The sequence below is a fragment of the Heterocephalus glaber genome, unplaced genomic scaffold (genome assembly GCF_053883595.1).
Source record: "Heterocephalus glaber isolate CG9 unplaced genomic scaffold, H.glaber_assembly_v1.0 deba00000676, whole genome shotgun sequence".
Classification (NCBI taxonomy): Eukaryota; Metazoa; Chordata; class Mammalia; order Rodentia; family Bathyergidae; genus Heterocephalus; species Heterocephalus glaber.
Window position 1 is genome coordinate 25,764,569 of NW_028258156.1, and position 16,872 is coordinate 25,781,440.

Sequence of the window (16,872 nt, forward strand, 5' to 3'; positions counted from 1 at the left end):
CTATTGTGTAAAATTCTTTGGAGTGCTGGTTTGGTATTCATGAAGTTCCTAAGGTGCTCTTTGTCATGAAAGTATCTTATTTCTCCATCCATTTTGAAAGATAGTTTTGCAGGGTACATCAATCTGGGTTGGAGGCTGTTTTCTCTTAGGGCTTGGAATATGTCACTCCAAGCTCTTCTTGCCTTGATGGTTTGTGTGGAGAAGTCTGCTGTGATTCTGATGGGTTTTCCTTTGTATGTGATTTGTTTCTTTTCTCTGACTGCTTGGAGAACTTTGTTCTTCTGTTGTGTTTCTGGAATCTTAACAATTATATGCCTATGTGTAGATTTTTTTTGCTCAAAGCTATTTGGAGTCCTATATGCCTCACTTATCTGTATGTCAAGCTCTTTTCCCCTGTTTGGGAAGTTTTCTGCCATTATTTCTGTGAAGAGGTTTTTTATGTCATCTCCACTCTCTCCTGTTTCTTCATTGACTCCAATCAGTCTTATGTTATTCTTTTTTGCATCATCTAGCAGCTGCTGGATTGATTTCTCATGTTCCCTTATAATTTTGAAGCAATTTTTCTTTTCCTGGTCACTAATTGCAATCTTATCTTCTATATCTGAAATTCTGTCCTCACATTGGCTCATTCTGCTGTGTAGACTTTCAGTGGAGTTTTTCATCTCCTGGAAATCTATTTGCATCTGTTTTATGGATTCCATTTGTTTCTTATGTTGGGATTCCATCATGTTCCTGAGCTCCTCTCTAGATTTATTAATCATGTCTTGCACTAGGGGCACAATTTCTCCTGTTATCTGAGAAATTATTTCTGATTTCATTTTTTCCAGATCCCCTTTTGTTCCCAGTTCAGTGGGTCCAGGTGGTTGAGTATCAGAATGTTCCATCTCATTTCCCTTTGGGGTTGCTGTAGGTGATCTGGCAGTCTGGTTTTGAGACTTACTTATGTGTTTTCTCATTTCGCCTGGGGTCGGGGGCTGTTAGCGCCTGCACGGATTACCTCCTCTGAGCTGAGTGAGGTAGGACAGGGGCCGGGAGCAGCGGTAGGGAGGGTGACCCAAAAGCCTTTTCCTGTGGGCTGGGAGCAGCCAGAGGGATGGTGGCCGGGAAACCCCTTCCTCTGGACCAGGAGCAGTGAGATGGTGGCTCAGAAGCCCCTTCCTCTGGGCCAGGAGCAGTGGGACAGAAGGTGGCCCAAAAGCCCTTTCCTCTGGGCTGGGAGCAGCGGGAGGTATGGTGACCGGGAATCTCCTCTGGACCAGGTGCAGTGGGACGACGGCTCAGAAGCCCCTATGTCTGGGCCGGGAACAGTGGGACTCAGTACCTTGGTCTGGTGGTCTGGTGTCCTCTGCGTCTTTGTAGTGTGGAATCAGGTGGCTGCCTGTCTGCAGAGGGTGATTCGGTGTCTTCTGTGAGACTCAGGACCTCAGTAGGGTGTGCACAGACCTGCCTGTCTGCAGTGGAGGTGTATATTTTTTTAATGCAGATAATTTTGAAAATCTTGGAATTAGACAAAACTTTCTTTTTATTTCATTGTTACTAGGTTTAGGTAGTTGGTTAAGAAGGGGCATTAGGAGGAGAAAATCAGGTTTCATTATAACCACCAAAAAACCAACATGTATGTATGCAGCGAGACATGTATATATGGATGTTTGTATGTATGTATATAAATGTGTATCTATGTACATTATATGTAAATTAAATGCATACAGACTTCAGCATGTATTAGATTATGTGTAACCATATATGAAAATGTATGCTTATGATTCTAATACATGCATGTAAATTAACTTGTATTTTTATTTTCATGTAGTTAAAAATATTTTGGATTTCTCTTGAGGTTTTTTTTTTCTTTCTTGAGGTTTCTTTGACCAATGAGTTATTTAGAAGAGTGTTGTTCATGTAGAAGCCTGGTCTTATGCTAAGGAAAATAAGTAAGACAGAAAAAATATTACATGATCTCATTTATATATGGAATATTTTTGAAAACTCAAAAATTACAGATAAAAGAATAAGAAAGTGGTTACTTGGGGTGAGGTGTTTGGGTTCAGAAAAAATTGGGAAATGTAAGTCAAAGGATACAAAGCAGCAGGTATGCAGGATAAAGGAGTCTAGAGATCTAATGTGCAACCTGAAAACTTTAGGTAATAAAGTTGTACTATATAAGAGATTCATGGTGATTGAGATTTTAGTTGTTCTTGGCACACAAAAAAAAGCAAAAACAGACTGTAACTGTGAGATGATAAATATGTTAATATATGCTTCGCTATAGCAACCTTTTTAGTATCTATATGCATCCCCTAACATCATGCTGTATACCATAAGTATACCTGATAACATTTATTTTTAAAAGAGCATTGTTTAATCTGTTTTTGGGATTTACAAGTTTTAAAGACGCAGTCTATGTAGTAAAGCACACACACACACACACACAGAAGTGAAGTGTGCTACAAGTGTGTGAGTGCATAAAGAAAAATAGTCAATCTTGCCTATATAGGGTTGAGTTCATGGCCCCTAATAGGGGCCATACTCAATACTTAGTCTGAACCACTAAACTTTCTAACTAGTTATACAATGTTGTTTATGCAAGATTCTCATCAATCATTTTTATGAGTTGATGGACTCCACCCCTTAGTGCTCAACCAAAAGTCATTTCAGTAGCTGTTGACACATCCTAGCTTATAAGGCCAAAGACAAAATTAGATGTGCTGGCTTCACTTTTTAACACCAAAATTGATTTGTATTTGGTTTCCAAGATTAAGTCATTGAAGAATTATCAAAACATGAGATTTCAATAACTCCACCTCTTCTCCAGGGATGAAGTTATGCACATGAGTTGCAAGGGCAGAAACAAATAGAGGATCCCTTTCCAAGATGACCTTAATCATTGGCCTTTGGTTCAGTAGAAGCTCTGAAAGCCCCTGCATGGGGAGGTGGCACATCTAGACAAAGTCTCTTTGCTGTGCTGCTCAGAAAAGTCTATTGTCATCCAAACTCCAGGTTATTTGGGGAATTAATTGATTAGGTTATGATGAAGGTCATAGAGGGTCTCAGGCTTGGAATTGTCTTTACAGGGTCATAGGAGGAGGAATTAAGGATTTTTTTGGAAGAATTAAAAGGGCAGTCATTTGGTATCTTATGGAAAAAGCAACTCCCACAGACTTGTGATCATTAAGAGCCTGGTTACAGAAGCCCACGCTGCATACCTGTCCATGCCAAGAACGGACTCCTAAGCTTAACAATAGACTAACATAACAAGGTACCTGGAACCAACCGGCAGTTATAAATAAACTCCTGCCAAGACATTAGGCATTATTCTTTTTTCAAAGGCTGAGAGCACAGACAAATAGCTTAATGTTCTCCATTTTTCCTGACGCTAGTGTTTTCCAATTGTAGAGGCAGAGCAACAGAGTTTGAAATTTGCCAGACTTCAAAGGATATGGGATTTAACAGCTTGTCAGTTTCTCATAGTCTGGAAGGTTCCAAGGATTCTGGAGTCATGGGTACCATGTTTTCTTGGCCATGAAACAGCTGAAGCTGGGAACACCCCACACCCGACCTGGCATCCAGCTCACTCCTACTGGGAAGAAGCACTCACAGACAACCCAAGTTCTGCTGAACTTGCTAAATGAATGCACACATCTGTAATTTTCACATTGAGCATCCACAGAGAAAAACTACATGAGGACCTGTTAAAAGGAAAATCATCTCTGGGAGGCCTCTCCAACCCTTTAAATTACCCCTGTGACATTTTTATCCTGCGTAAGATGAAAGGTGGCAAAAGTTAAACCAAACCTGTCAGACTGTCTGAAGGCACAAATAAAAAGGCAGGGAAATCAAACATCAGAACTCCACTTTCCTACTAATAGTATGAGTTTGCACTCCTTTTGCATCTTAAATCTAATTGCCTGGTCTGTTTTTGACCCTCTTCTCAGTGGATACCTGGCATTTGCTCTTCCCAGTCTGACATGTGGCATGGTTCAAAGCACTGTGGTTCTCTGTTATGATTTTTTATAACTATCTCTACTGATTCCAGTTCAGATTTGATCACTATATTTCCTCATTTGAAAGCCCTCATCACATTAAAGGTGGTGTTCCCAGGTCCTAAAGTGTCAGGCACATTGTTCCAGGATCTGCCCTGTCCACTGTTGACAGACAAAAGCCAGAATTTGCATAGGGTGTTGTTGCTGGAGAGTGCTCTTCAAGTACTTGTGTTCTTTCCATCTCCCAATAAAATTGTGAGATGGGTAGAGTTGTTTTGCTCTTCCCTTATAGATGAAGAAACTGGAGGTTAAATGAATTGTTCAAGATCGTGTAGCTACAACAACTTCAGATTCCAGGCCTTGTGCTTTTCTTTCCCAGGCTAGTAGTTTCCCTAGAATAGGTTCTCTCTTAGTCTATTGTGCCCCAAAATTGGGGGTGTGTGTGTCAAGGCAGTACTGATGGTTCATGAACTCCCTGTTTCTTAGAGATCTTTAAATGTGGGAGGTCATAGGATAGTGTGACTTTGTCCTGAAAGTTTTGAGTTGTGCAAGAAAAGCACTGTGTAACTAGAAACCTATCAACTCTTTGAGGTGGATCCTTGCAATTTAAGTAATTTTCCTGCCCTTCTTGTCCCCTGGAGGCCCCTGGGGGGACTGCCAGGTAATTGGGCCATGGAGCATACTTAAAATTCTTTTAACTTATTTCACATTATCAATTATTCATTCTAATCATTGGTACATTTTAGTTATACAATATAATGACATTCATCATTGGAAATTTGCACCTTTACATAATCTCTCTTGGTTCTTACTTTTCCCCCTTCCATGGAAGAAAAGGTCCAAAGGCGTAGGGGATGTGGGAGGGGCGGGGGAAAGGAAAGAAGGAAAAGGAAAAATGATGAGAAATGGAAAAAATGGAAACAAAGTCTTTGTAAATAGGGAAGGGTGGAGGGGGTGAAGGGAGCACAGGGAATGGGGAAAAAATAAGAACCAAGATGCATCATGTAAAGGTACAAGTTCTCAATGAGAAATGTAAATGTATTGTATACCTAAAATGTACCAATAAAAGAATTTTTTTTTAAAAAGTTCTTTTAACTTGTCTTAGAGAAATGGGAAAAGTCTTGGTTATACCACAAGTCACACAAAAAAATCTGATTGTCCTTGTTCAACCCTGGCTCATTTTTATTTTGAGATAAAAATCTAAAACCTTGAAACTGTTCTGGATCTTTTAAAACAAATTCTAATTGCCAAGTGTAATTCAGATTTTTATTTTGGTCTTTTCTTGGTTTTCTTTCCTTTTAGTTTTTCCGACATTCTCTTTCACTGCTTATTCTTTCTGTTTTTTAATCCCTCCATCACATTTTATATTTCAAAAATAATTCCTTTGTGTTTACCAAATGCCCAGGATCTGGGCAGCCAGTTAGACATCAAGATTTCCTGACAGCTGAAGGTATCCTGTGGAGTAGGTGTCTCCAGAAACAGCCTTTACCCTAGTAAATGAACAAGATGATCTATTTTGGTGTGACAAGAAAATATTAGAACTTCTGGGGCTTTGATTTAGATTTATTGGATTGCATACATTTTATTTGTTTGTGTTTATAATATAGAATGTATATTTAAACTGTTGCATACCTATAAAATTTATAAAGTACATTAACACACATTTAGCGAAAGTATATGCTCAAAATATTTTTATTGTGGTATTCAAGACTTTAAAACCTTGACAGAGCCCTAGAGAAGCTGATTACCAACAATAGTGCTGCCTGCTTGTTACTGACCACTACTGTGTGCCGGGGACTGCTCAGTTGCTTAGTTCATGTTAGCTCAATCCCCCAGCCACTCTGTGAAGTAGATGCCATATTAAGGCACTATGTCATTCCCTCGATGCAGAGGAAAACAGGAAAGCATGGAGAATTTGGGCAGTTTATCCAGAGACATAGAATTTCTTGTGGCAGGATTTGACAGCCTGAGGGCAACAGGCCCCAGGCCTTGCTCTTTTTTTTTTTTTTCCCAATACTATACTGGGGATTGAACCAGAGCTTCACACATGAGGCAGGCACTCTACCATTAAGCTACATCCCCAGCCCTTTCAAAAAATTATTTTAATTTTGAGACAGTGTCTCACTAAGTTGCTCCAGCAGGCCTTGAACTTGCGATCCTCCCGCTTCAGCCTCTGAAGTAGCTGGGATGACAGGCATGTACCACCACGTGGGGCTGACCTTCCTCTTAACCCTCGGTACACTGCCTTTGGAGTTCCCAGCAGAGCAGGGGAACAGCTGGACTGGGCTTCAGGGCCTCTGCTATCCCAGGGTTCATTCTCCCCACTGCTCTGCCAAGTGGCTTTCTCCATCCCTGTGGACACTCTTCCACCTGGAATGAGTCTGCGGGCCAGGTGCTGAGGCCACAAGGGCAAGGAATTTAGGGATTCTGTCCCCTAAAAGCTAATGCTAATGCAGAAGATAAGGCAGTGACATAGTTACAATTCACACAGAAAGTGAGAAAAACCAAAACTCAGAAGCAATAGGAATCTGAAAGAGGCATTTCGGCCACATGGAGGAATTAGGGAAGTGACAGGGGAACAACATCTGAGCCGGTTTGAAGGGAAAACTCCTCCGAGTCACCATGTAATTTTGTAATACATGCTGTTATGAAAGTATCATTGGGAATACTTCTTCGGGTTTTGGCTTTGTCCCCTTTCCCTTTCACACTGACAAGCAGGGGACTCTTGAGACCTCTACATCTCATGGGATATATGAAGTTCGAGAGTTCTGTATTTAGTTTATTACTAAAAATTATGAATATTGTACTTTTAGGCCTTGTGGCAGCCAGAAAATAGTTTTTATGATAGAAACTGGTTCTTGAGAGCACAATATTTTTCAAGAATTATCAACAGGCTATGGAGAAACCCAACTTTGCAGAACTAATCGGGACCTAATGAGCAAGTAGTCAAGAGACAGTTGTGAGTGTGAACCATGAAGTGAGCTTTTCAAGGCTCCAAGCTGCCAGCTGTCGAGGTGGTTTAAGCTGGGGTTTTGGTGGAAGAACATGACTGTGACAATCCACAAATTGGAATGAAAGCCCATCTCCTCTACATACCCAGCTTAGGAATGTGGTCACGAAGCCCCACACTGTGACTCAGCTTGGAAGATACAGAGAAGAAATGAACTCACTAGAAAATTGGAAAGCTCTCTTTCAGATTGTTAAGCCATAGCAAGACTGACTGAGACACAAGAGGGAGCCAAACTTGATAAAGTTTGCATTTTCTCCCCATCCCACTGTAAAAGATCTGGACTTGGAAGAAGCTTATTGTGTGTAGCATTTTCCAAGAAAAGAGAACCAGAGGCCTTGCTACATGAATGATTCTACAGCTCTGGGGCGAGTGCATGCGATGGTTTCATCTGTAGGGGGAAATAGATCTTTGTGAGTGATTACATTGAAACACACCTGCAGACAAGTACTTAATGTGACTTATGTGTCTCTAAAGGAAAATATAAATTATGACAGGGAAAGTTCTGGCTGGATTTGCCAATGATTTAGCATAAACCTCGGACCAATCTTTGAGCCTCAGATTTTCCATAAATGAGAATGCTATCGTGAGTGTGTCATAGACCATATAATAATTTTTATAAGTTAACTTAAACCCTCTGAAAAATTCACATTCAAAGAATATTAGAGCTCTAATGAAGTATTAAATGGAACTGATTCAAGCAGCCAAGGACACTGTCTTCACATACTGCTGAAGAGGCTTTTCACATAGTAAAGTCTTGAATTTCCCTTTAAAGATGGTCATCATTCAATAAATTATCCTTACAGTTTTCGTGTTACGAATTTTTTCTGATTCCTCAAACTATTCATTCTCAGGGAGAAAACAGTGCTACCCTGCTCCATGCAACATAAGATTTCTTATATCATTAAACCAGACTTTTAAAGTTTTTGGTAGACAGTTCCACAATAACAACCACCCACCCAGTGTTTATGGAGAATTTATCATTTCTGAGTACAGTGCTTGTGAAGGGGTATAAACGCAGAGTCCCAGGCAATACCACGAGAGACTTACTGCATTCTTACTGAAAAGCTTATTGAACCTCTGAGCTCAGGTTCAAGTCCAGTCCTTTAAAATTAGATTCCCCTCTGGACCACCTATGCCTGCTTATCTCTGCTAACACAGACCTCACCACCTCCTGACCAGCAGCCCCTTCCAATTTTTGACATCATTTAATTGCTAGACAAGATAGATTTCCATGCACAGTCAGTCACACTGCTGGAATGAGTCAAAATACAGTAAGTGCTGAGTCATTTCAAAAAAACAAGTTCTGCATGAGATCGGAGGAAGGGGTAATCACTGCTGCTGTTCTGGTCAGAAAAAAGGTGATGATTTAAAGTTAAATAACCAAAATCTTTTCATTCTTCTGAAAGTACATCTTTACTGTTATTGGGGTTATACACAAATGCCAATAATTGTTAAGATTTTATTCTTTTCACTGACAACTAAAAATCGTTATGTATTCATGAAGCACAACATGGCATTTTGATATGTGAATGTTACAGAATATCTGTGCCAGGTGAACGAACTATCCATCAACCACATACTTATTTTTGAGAGTGAGAATTTTAATAATTCTCTTAGGAATTTTCAAGTATTCAATACATTGTTATTAACTATGGTAACTGTGTTGTACAATTTATCTCTCTGGCTTCTTCTTCCTCCTAACTGAAAACAACAACAAAAAGCCTTTCATGTCACCTTTGCCCACAGGCAAACCAGTTTTGTGTGTACAGTTCCATAGCTCGTGCTATGCTAACTGCCTCTCCTGGAAATTCTCTCACCTATGAACTTGCTAGCAAGAAAGCTGGCTAACCAGTTCTTTGCAAGCTTAAGTAGGGCTAACACAAGAGGAAACAGCAGGAGAGAAGCCTGCTGGTGGCTGATGGCTGATGGCTGGTGGTGTTACCTTCGGGCCGGCCTGAGGGTCTCAGACCCATCCAGTAGCTCAGGTCTTTCCCTCAGTGCCAACAGGGGAATGACATGTGCTCCAGGGGACGTCCAGACACAGAAACAAGAAGAGTCACTAAACTCTAGTCCTCATAACCAAATTCATGGTAAATAGTCATTTACTGAGGCCTCTAATTCAGTACCCTAGGTGCCTGAGCTGCTTCACAGTGGGGCAAAGCCTCTGGTGAGACAGAGCAGGTGCATAGTGAAATTGCTGCAGGGGCGGCCTTTTCTTCTAAGTGTTACCATGAATTGGTCATGTTTCCGATTTCTACCAGTCTTGATATGAATTTGAACCCAGGACCTCCACACTGAGCTACATCCCCAGCCCTCACCTCTTTTTGAGACAGGGTCTCTCAGAGTCACTAAGTTGCCCAGGCTGGGCTTGATCTTTCTATGTTCCTGCCTCAGCCTCCTAGAGTGTGAGGATTGTAAGTGTGTACCACCATGTCTGGCTGATACACTTTTACAATTACTGTTAGGCTTTCTTTCGCACATCATTTTGCTCTTACATAACTGCTGAGTTGTCATTTTTCTCATGGTTTCTTTTTATCACTCATTTTGCGGGAGGGGAGAATGAAAATTTAAAAATACCAAGATAAAGGGAAGAATTCCTAATGACTTCCAGCCCCTTTTATAGCCCTAAAAATTTCGGACATATTGGCCTTTCACAATAATTCTAGAAAGTAGATATTATTTTCCCCAATTAGAGCAAACCAAGGCTCAGAAAGGCTTCACAATGTTTCGTTTTTTGGTTTTTGTTTTTTTGTACTGGGGATCGAACTCGGAACCTTGAGTTTGTAAGGCAGGCAATGGAACCACTGAGCTAAATCCCTGGCCCTCCAACGCTCAGAAAAGATAAGTGACTTGCTGAGGTTTCAGAGCCAGTAAGTGGTAGAAATCAAATTTTAAAACAACGTGCTTTTCTATTATGTCCCACTGTAGGCCCCAAAGTGTTTGTCATCTAGTTTCACCTCCAGATTTTTCCTTCTCTACTTGTTTGGCTGAATAGAACTCTAATAATTACTGACCCTGTGAGTCATGTTTCATTCAAAGTAACTTCTAAAAAATGAGATAGTATTAGCTGAAATTTGAATATTTCTAAACTGTTAAACTGGTATATGAAGATCTTTTGCTGTCAAGAGATTTTGAGTGTAATGTTTTCTTGTATTATTTTTTGGCAACAAGACAGCAACCTCTATATTTCAGGGACTGAAATGCATACTAAGTAAACTGGGGTGGGTACGATAATTAGTCTAGATGTACACAACATTCGAGAAAGAAAAGTAAGGAAAACCTTTGGCCTTGGAATTTCTTGCAGGTATTCTGCAAAAGCTCAATGATCTTGGAACACCTGGATGTCTCTTACTGCCCCCAGCTGTCCAATGAGATTGTTAAAGCGCTGGCCATCTACTGTGTTAGCCTCACATCTCTCAGCATCGCAGGCTGTCCACAGGTATGTGGCCGGCTCGTCCGCGTCAGAGGAGGCAGGCAGGGCCAAATGCACCACAGAACTAGTTTTCTTTGCCATGTCCAAGGTCCTCATTAGATTTCTTTCCTATCTCCAAACTGGAAATAGCTTTAGGATTTCATTTGTGCCAAAGTAGATTTTTCACAAGGTTAAAAGCATCATTCTCAGACAAATATAAGCATTTGTCAAAGCTTTTCTTATTCGTTAATGAAAGAACCAACAAAATAATAAAGCCAAGGCATAGACCATTGGAATGATCTTGGTATTATAGGAACTGAAGAAAGAATGTTGGATGTTAGAGTATGACTGCCAGGTTAGATCTAAAATGGGTGAATGCAACCGATTACAGTTCAATCAGATACAAATGGTCTGCCTCTCTCCTGCACAAATGTATAAGGTGCTAACATGTAACTTTGTTGAGCCTGGGCCTTAATCAATAGTAAATAGCATGTCACAGAATTTCCTGTAGGTTTTCTTGGTGGGTAACTTAAAGGATTTTCCAGAATGACATTTAGAGGTCATACAGTCGTCTTTTGTTTTATTTTAAAGTGTTTGATAATTTTTCTTTTGCTTTTCTTCTTTTTGTTGCTCTTAGTGAACTTAAAAAAATTTACCTTTTATTAGTGGATGTTTGAAGTACATAATGATTATGTTCTTCGTGGCGAGTTGCTACATGCACATAGCACATTTTAATTCTTTTTTTCATTCCCTTCCTCTTGCTGTCTCATCCCTCCATCCATCTCTTCATTCGCCCTTTCTTTTGCCAAAAATCTCTCTCCTTACTTCCTATTATCTATTTTGCTCTTTATTTAAATTTTGGGTTTCTCATATAAGAGAAACCATGTGATATTTAAGCTTGTGTGTCTGATTTATTTCACTTAACATTATGGTCTCTTGGTGCATCCATTTTCCTATAAATGACTGAAGTTTACCCTTCTGATGGCAGACTAGTATTCTATTGTGTAAATGAACTAACTGAGAAAGAAATTAGGAAAACAATACCATTCACAATAATATGAAGAAAAATTACTTAGGAATTAACCTAATCAAGTAATCGAAGACTGCTATCATGAAAATTACATCACTGAGAAAAAGGAGATTGAAGAGGACACCAGAAAATGGAAACATATCCTATGTTCCTGGGTAGGCAGAACCAGTCTTGTCAAAATGGCCATACTTCCAAAACTGATATACAGATTTAATGCAATTGCAATAAAAATACAATAAATTCCTCACAGAATTAGAGAAAAAAAAAATCCTAAAATTCATGTGGAACCATAAGTGACCCAGAATAGCAAAAGCAATCCTGATTTATCTTGTCTTCTATGTATAAAGAAAATATTCATTGTAAAAAATTTGACTATTTAAAAGCTTAAAGGAAAAAATAAAAACCCACAGTAACACTACCACCCAAACATAACTATTCTTCTAGAATTTTTTTCTATGTACAAAAGGTTAGAAATATTTACAGGTTTGTCTTTTGCCTTTAAAAAAAAAGACTAGAATCACACTTTCCAATATAAATCGAACCTTACCTTCTCTTAACGTAATATGGATCTATTTCCACATCAAGAAATAGAGATCTTAGGGCCGGGGATTTAGCTCAGTGGCACCACACCTGCCTGGCAAGTGCAAGGCCCTGAGTTCAATCCCTAGTACTGGGGGGGGGGGGGGGAAGAAATCGAGAGCTTGGTTTCCGGACTAATGGCCAGTTGACTATATAAGTACAATTTTGTTCCTCCCGAATCCTGCCAAAACTGCAGGTGAAGGGTGAGGACCCTTGAACACCAGAAAAACAAGACAGGAAACAAGAACCACAAACTTTTTCTGGAAGCTTGAAAGTAGCTGGGAAAATTTAGCTTTAAATCCTAAACTAACAGTTGAGAAAGCTGAAAAAATATCCGACTCACAACTGTCTTTACACTTGGCAGCACCTTGTAACCTCTGGAACTGGGTTAGGCAGGGGCTAAAGAAAGGAAAGCCGAGTTAAAAGTCATTTAGGCACACAGGAACCCCACAGTGCCTCCTCTCTTTTACACCTCCGGTTGCTGTCTCTTCCCACCCCAAATAGAAGCCTAGAGATTCATTTTCTAAATCCAGGCTTCCCAGTGCTGTCACTGTTGAAATTCCAGGCAAGACTTTATCTTTGCTGTGCCTAGGTCCCGTGGGATGCTCACCAGTACCCTCCCTCTGCTCACCTGGTCAGTACCACCCAACCCTTCAGGCCCAGTCCTGACCACCAAATATGTCCCCAGAGATGCCCAGTGTCCTTTTGGAGCAGAATTGCTCCTGAAAAGACCCACTATCCAAGAGAGAGAGATGGTAACAGAGGGTTTCTGGGCTGGAGCCGCCATGATTAATTATGAGTGTGGCACAAAAGCAAAAGGGAATTTAGGGATTGGACGCTAAGTGCAGGCGCTCAAGTATTTCTTCCAGCTCAGCATCCAGAAGTTGGCTGCCAGGTCTTTCCCTGCAGGAAGGAGTTTAGAAACCAGCCTCTTCTCCAGAGGCGCTAGGATGAAAACGCTGACACTGGGGTTTCCCCACAAATCCTGTCCTAGACCATCCCTCACTGGAGTTGGCAGTGGAAAAGCTTCCAGCCAGTTTCTAGCCCTCCACTATGAATCAGAATAGATAGTCAAGGATTACCACATCAAGAGGAAAGACCACAACAAATTAACAGGAAAAAACTTAAATTTTTGCACAATATTCAGAAAGATGAAAAATTTTTAATTTTTAAATTTAAAAAAATCTCAGAGGCCAGGCGGGGTAGTGCATGCCTGTAATCCCAGCACTCGAGAGGCCGAGGCAGGAGGATCGCTGCAAGTTCAAGGCCAGCCTAGGCTGTATAATGAGTTCAAGGCCAGCCTGAACTGCGTAAATAAATAAATAAAACCCTCAGGAACTGCAAGGTTATTAACAAGCTTGTTCTCTTCTGTTGCACACATGGCCCGGCTGTTGTTTATGCAGCATCAGTCCAAGGCAAGGCTCCCTGCAGCCCAGCCAGGCTGCACACCGAGCTCCATGTGCTTTGCGCAGTGAGTGCATCAAGAGTTTGATGCTAGAGTCTCCTACATCCTCCACAGCTACTTGTGCCCCCTAAAAGAGGAGGAGGCAGTAGGGGGAAAGATGTGGTGAGCCAGAAAGTTCACAGGAAAGTTCTTTAATAGTATAGTTGTTGAGCTAGGGACGCCCAATGTTGTTCTGGTCAGTACCACATGGTTCTAGAAGTGAGCTTGTTGACCCCCAGAATCCCCGTGTAAAGCTACAGCACTATCATCTGAACCGTTCTAGTTACATGGTGGGTCAAGTGATTCAGAAAACGCGGTGACCGCTCTTTGGGCCAATCTGAATACCCCTCAGCTCACTGGATCTCCAGTGACTCAGCCCAATTGAGTCCACTTATGTTGCTGCTGATGAGCCATAAAATACATCAGTGTCTGGCTCCTTCTAGAACAGGGTTCCCAAAAGCCCACTTTGAATATCAGGCAGCTATCTTACCACAGCTCTTTCAAACAGCCACCTCACCTCCACTGTCCTTCAGTGGGACCAGAAGCTCATCTGACCCAACACTAAAATGCCAAGCAAAGCAAAGGGAGCTCAAACTGGGGAGAACCCTGGCTCTATGGACCTTGTTCAGAGGCCCTCTACTAACACAGTCACCTTTGATCCTCATGACATTTATGTGAGGTAGGAGTTAATAATTAGAAAGAAAGAACCAGGGTTTGGGGAAAGAGAGAAATTCAAGTGAATTCCTGAACAATTGTAAACTATTTCTGCAATGCACCTTTGAGGGAGAAAAAGCTGAAACAGGCCTGGGCTTTGGAATTGTGTTTCTGTCAGGAAGGTGCAGGTGACAGCAAGCAGGTCACTGCATACTGGTTACCAGCTAGTCTGAGTCCGAAACAGATTCTTACAGAGGCAGCAAGGGACAGCAGAAGCCCAGGATTCACTGAGAGCCACCCGAGCTCAGGAGAGCAGATGGGTTGGATGAAGTCTCAGCAGTGGGGTCCACCTGCACTGCAGCTAAGGTTCTCCAGGGAGCAGCCCACTGTCTGGGTTTTATAGCCAGAAGCAAAATGACATGCTGCGCTCCAGCCTCAGGTGATCCTGTGCCCCAGGCTGTGCCCCACTGCACTCCCAGCACATTCTACTTATTCTTGAGAACTACTTGCCAGAAAACAAAGAGAACTGGGTCAGTCCAAGGCCACGTGGGGACCGTCCTGCAGGTGGGACAGATCTGAGAAGGTGACAGCCAGCTCTGAAAGCCCTACTGCTCTCCCCTCAGACCCTGGCCCGGGGCAGCATCAGGGCAGGCCGCCACACAGCCCCTCTCACCCCAGCTTGGAAGAGCCTCTCGTCAGCAACGTCCCCAAGGCTTTGATGGCGCTGCTTGGTGAGGGCCAACACTTTCAGTTTGTTTTTACCCTTTTTACAGGTGAGATAATAATTCAGAGTAGAAGAAGACAGGCAGGGCCCTGGGCCAATGGTCCAACATTTAGTGAAGTGCCTTAAATCCAGTTCCTCAGACTTGCAGTGTGAAGGAAGAGAGTAAGATATTTGCTGATTCCGGGATTCCCCAGAATAAACCCTGCCCTTTTGAATCTGTTTTTTTTTTTTTTGGTACCGGGGATCCAACTCGGGTCCTTGTGCTTGCATAGCAGGCTTCGAAACCACTGAGCTAAATCCCTGGCCCTACCCTTTTAAATCTTGATTTTCCTGGTGCAGCTGGCTAACATATCTGGAAATTCTTAGTTTAGAGATTTCAAAAATAGCCATCAGGAAAATCAATTATAGGTTTCAAAATGAGTATAAGGAAAAGAAATGATCAATGGGTCATACTTTACCAGACCTACTGTTGCATAACCACTCCCTCTAAATCTCAGTGGCTTCAAAGTCCCATTTTATTTGCTCAGTTCTGTGGGCAGCAATCTGGACTGGTCTCGGTGGGGTTCTTCTGCTAGTGGCTGTGCCCAGGGTCATAGCCACCCATGGGGTCCACTTAGAACAGATGGCCTGGGGGCCCAAGCTGGGTGGCTTCCTCTTACTGGACAAAGTGACAAAGTTGCATCCTCCACCAAGCTGGACAAGCTTCTTCACATTCCAGGAAGGCAAGGGAGAAGGGCAGGTGGGAGGAAGACAACAATTGTGATGGTTAGCATTTGGAATATCTTTAAAAAAGCTCTGGAACTTAGGTTACATGAAGAAATACTCCAGAATATTAAAAGTAGCTATGTTAAGGTGATGATTTGTTTTTCCTTTATTTTTTGTAATATGTTTATATTATCTGTCAAATATGAAATAACTTCACTTAAAATATAGACCTAAACTTTTTTTTTTTTCCCAGAGACTGAAAGGGAGCTGTGTTGGGAATAACATAATCTCGGGCAGTGGGGCTGGGACCAGCACCTTGCATCTGAGAATTAGGTCACTGAGTCATCTGTATCCCCAGTTCCCAGCCTTCCATCTATAAATCCCCAAGCCCCACCTCCCTTATTAAACAGCTTGAGCTTCCCATCTATAGGAAACTTCTGGCTCCTTTTCTGCACTCTCTCTGTTAAGCGAAACTGCCCTCGGAGCACCACTGCCCTGGACATTTCCATCACCTCAGGGTCCTTCCTGTCCTCTCCAATGCCGAGGGCCGTGTTCTTTCCAGTAAACATCAGGTCCTCAGAGACCATACAGAGTGGTGGGAATGTCTGGAGGTATTTTTATGAGAATCAGCTGCAGTGTTGACCCTTGGTTCCAATGTGTTCTGGAAACAGCATGCTTAGACAATGACAGCATCTACTTTTCCAAACTTAACAAAGTATACATTTTCAACCGAAGGGCTCTTCTGCATAATTCTCTTAACTTTATGTTAAAAGGCAAGGGCCAACCCTCATGACATACGTTTTGTAGAATGTTTAACCATAAAATAAATTAAATCCAGTTGGAAAAAAATTCCTGTGAGGAGAGTAATCTAGTTGATTCTGTGGTAAGTCTCAGCTCAGCTATAAATTCAAGAGCTAAGCCCGAGTATGTGAAATAAACTGAGACTTGGAGCTGAATCATCCCTGCAGGACATCTGGGCAGACTCGAGAGATGTTGGAACCCTCAGCAGCATTTCTCAGAGCAGGGTCATTTTGCCTTTGTGGCTTCTGCTCATCTTTCTCCTCCAAACATCTGTCTCGCCTTCAGGTCCCTTTCCAGAACCGGGCCCTCCTACCTTCCTTACACGCAGTCTGTCAGAGATGTGCAGGCCCTCCTTGTGGTAATCAGATCCTCTTGCACATTAATTTCAGGGGATGTGTGTTTTGTAATTTTGTAATTTATGTTATTAAACAGATGAAGCCTTAGAGTGAATTTTAAGTGGAAAGCCAAGTCCTATGTCTGTAGCCTTTCCTAAGCCCCTCACACTGGTGTGACAGGTATTATTAAGGAAGTTT

At 41.7% G+C, this 16,872-nt stretch overlaps 1 protein-coding gene across 1 annotated transcript in view; it reads left to right on the plus strand.

Annotated features, from left to right (window-relative positions):
- Fbxl13 (F-box and leucine rich repeat protein 13) overlaps nt 1–16,872 on the plus strand; it is a 254,266-nt gene that overhangs the window by 191,969 nt on the left and 45,425 nt on the right. The window contains 1 exon segment of the mRNA XM_087206541.1: nt 10,295–10,429. Coding sequence (XP_087062667.1) covers nt 10,295–10,429 — 135 coding nt within the window.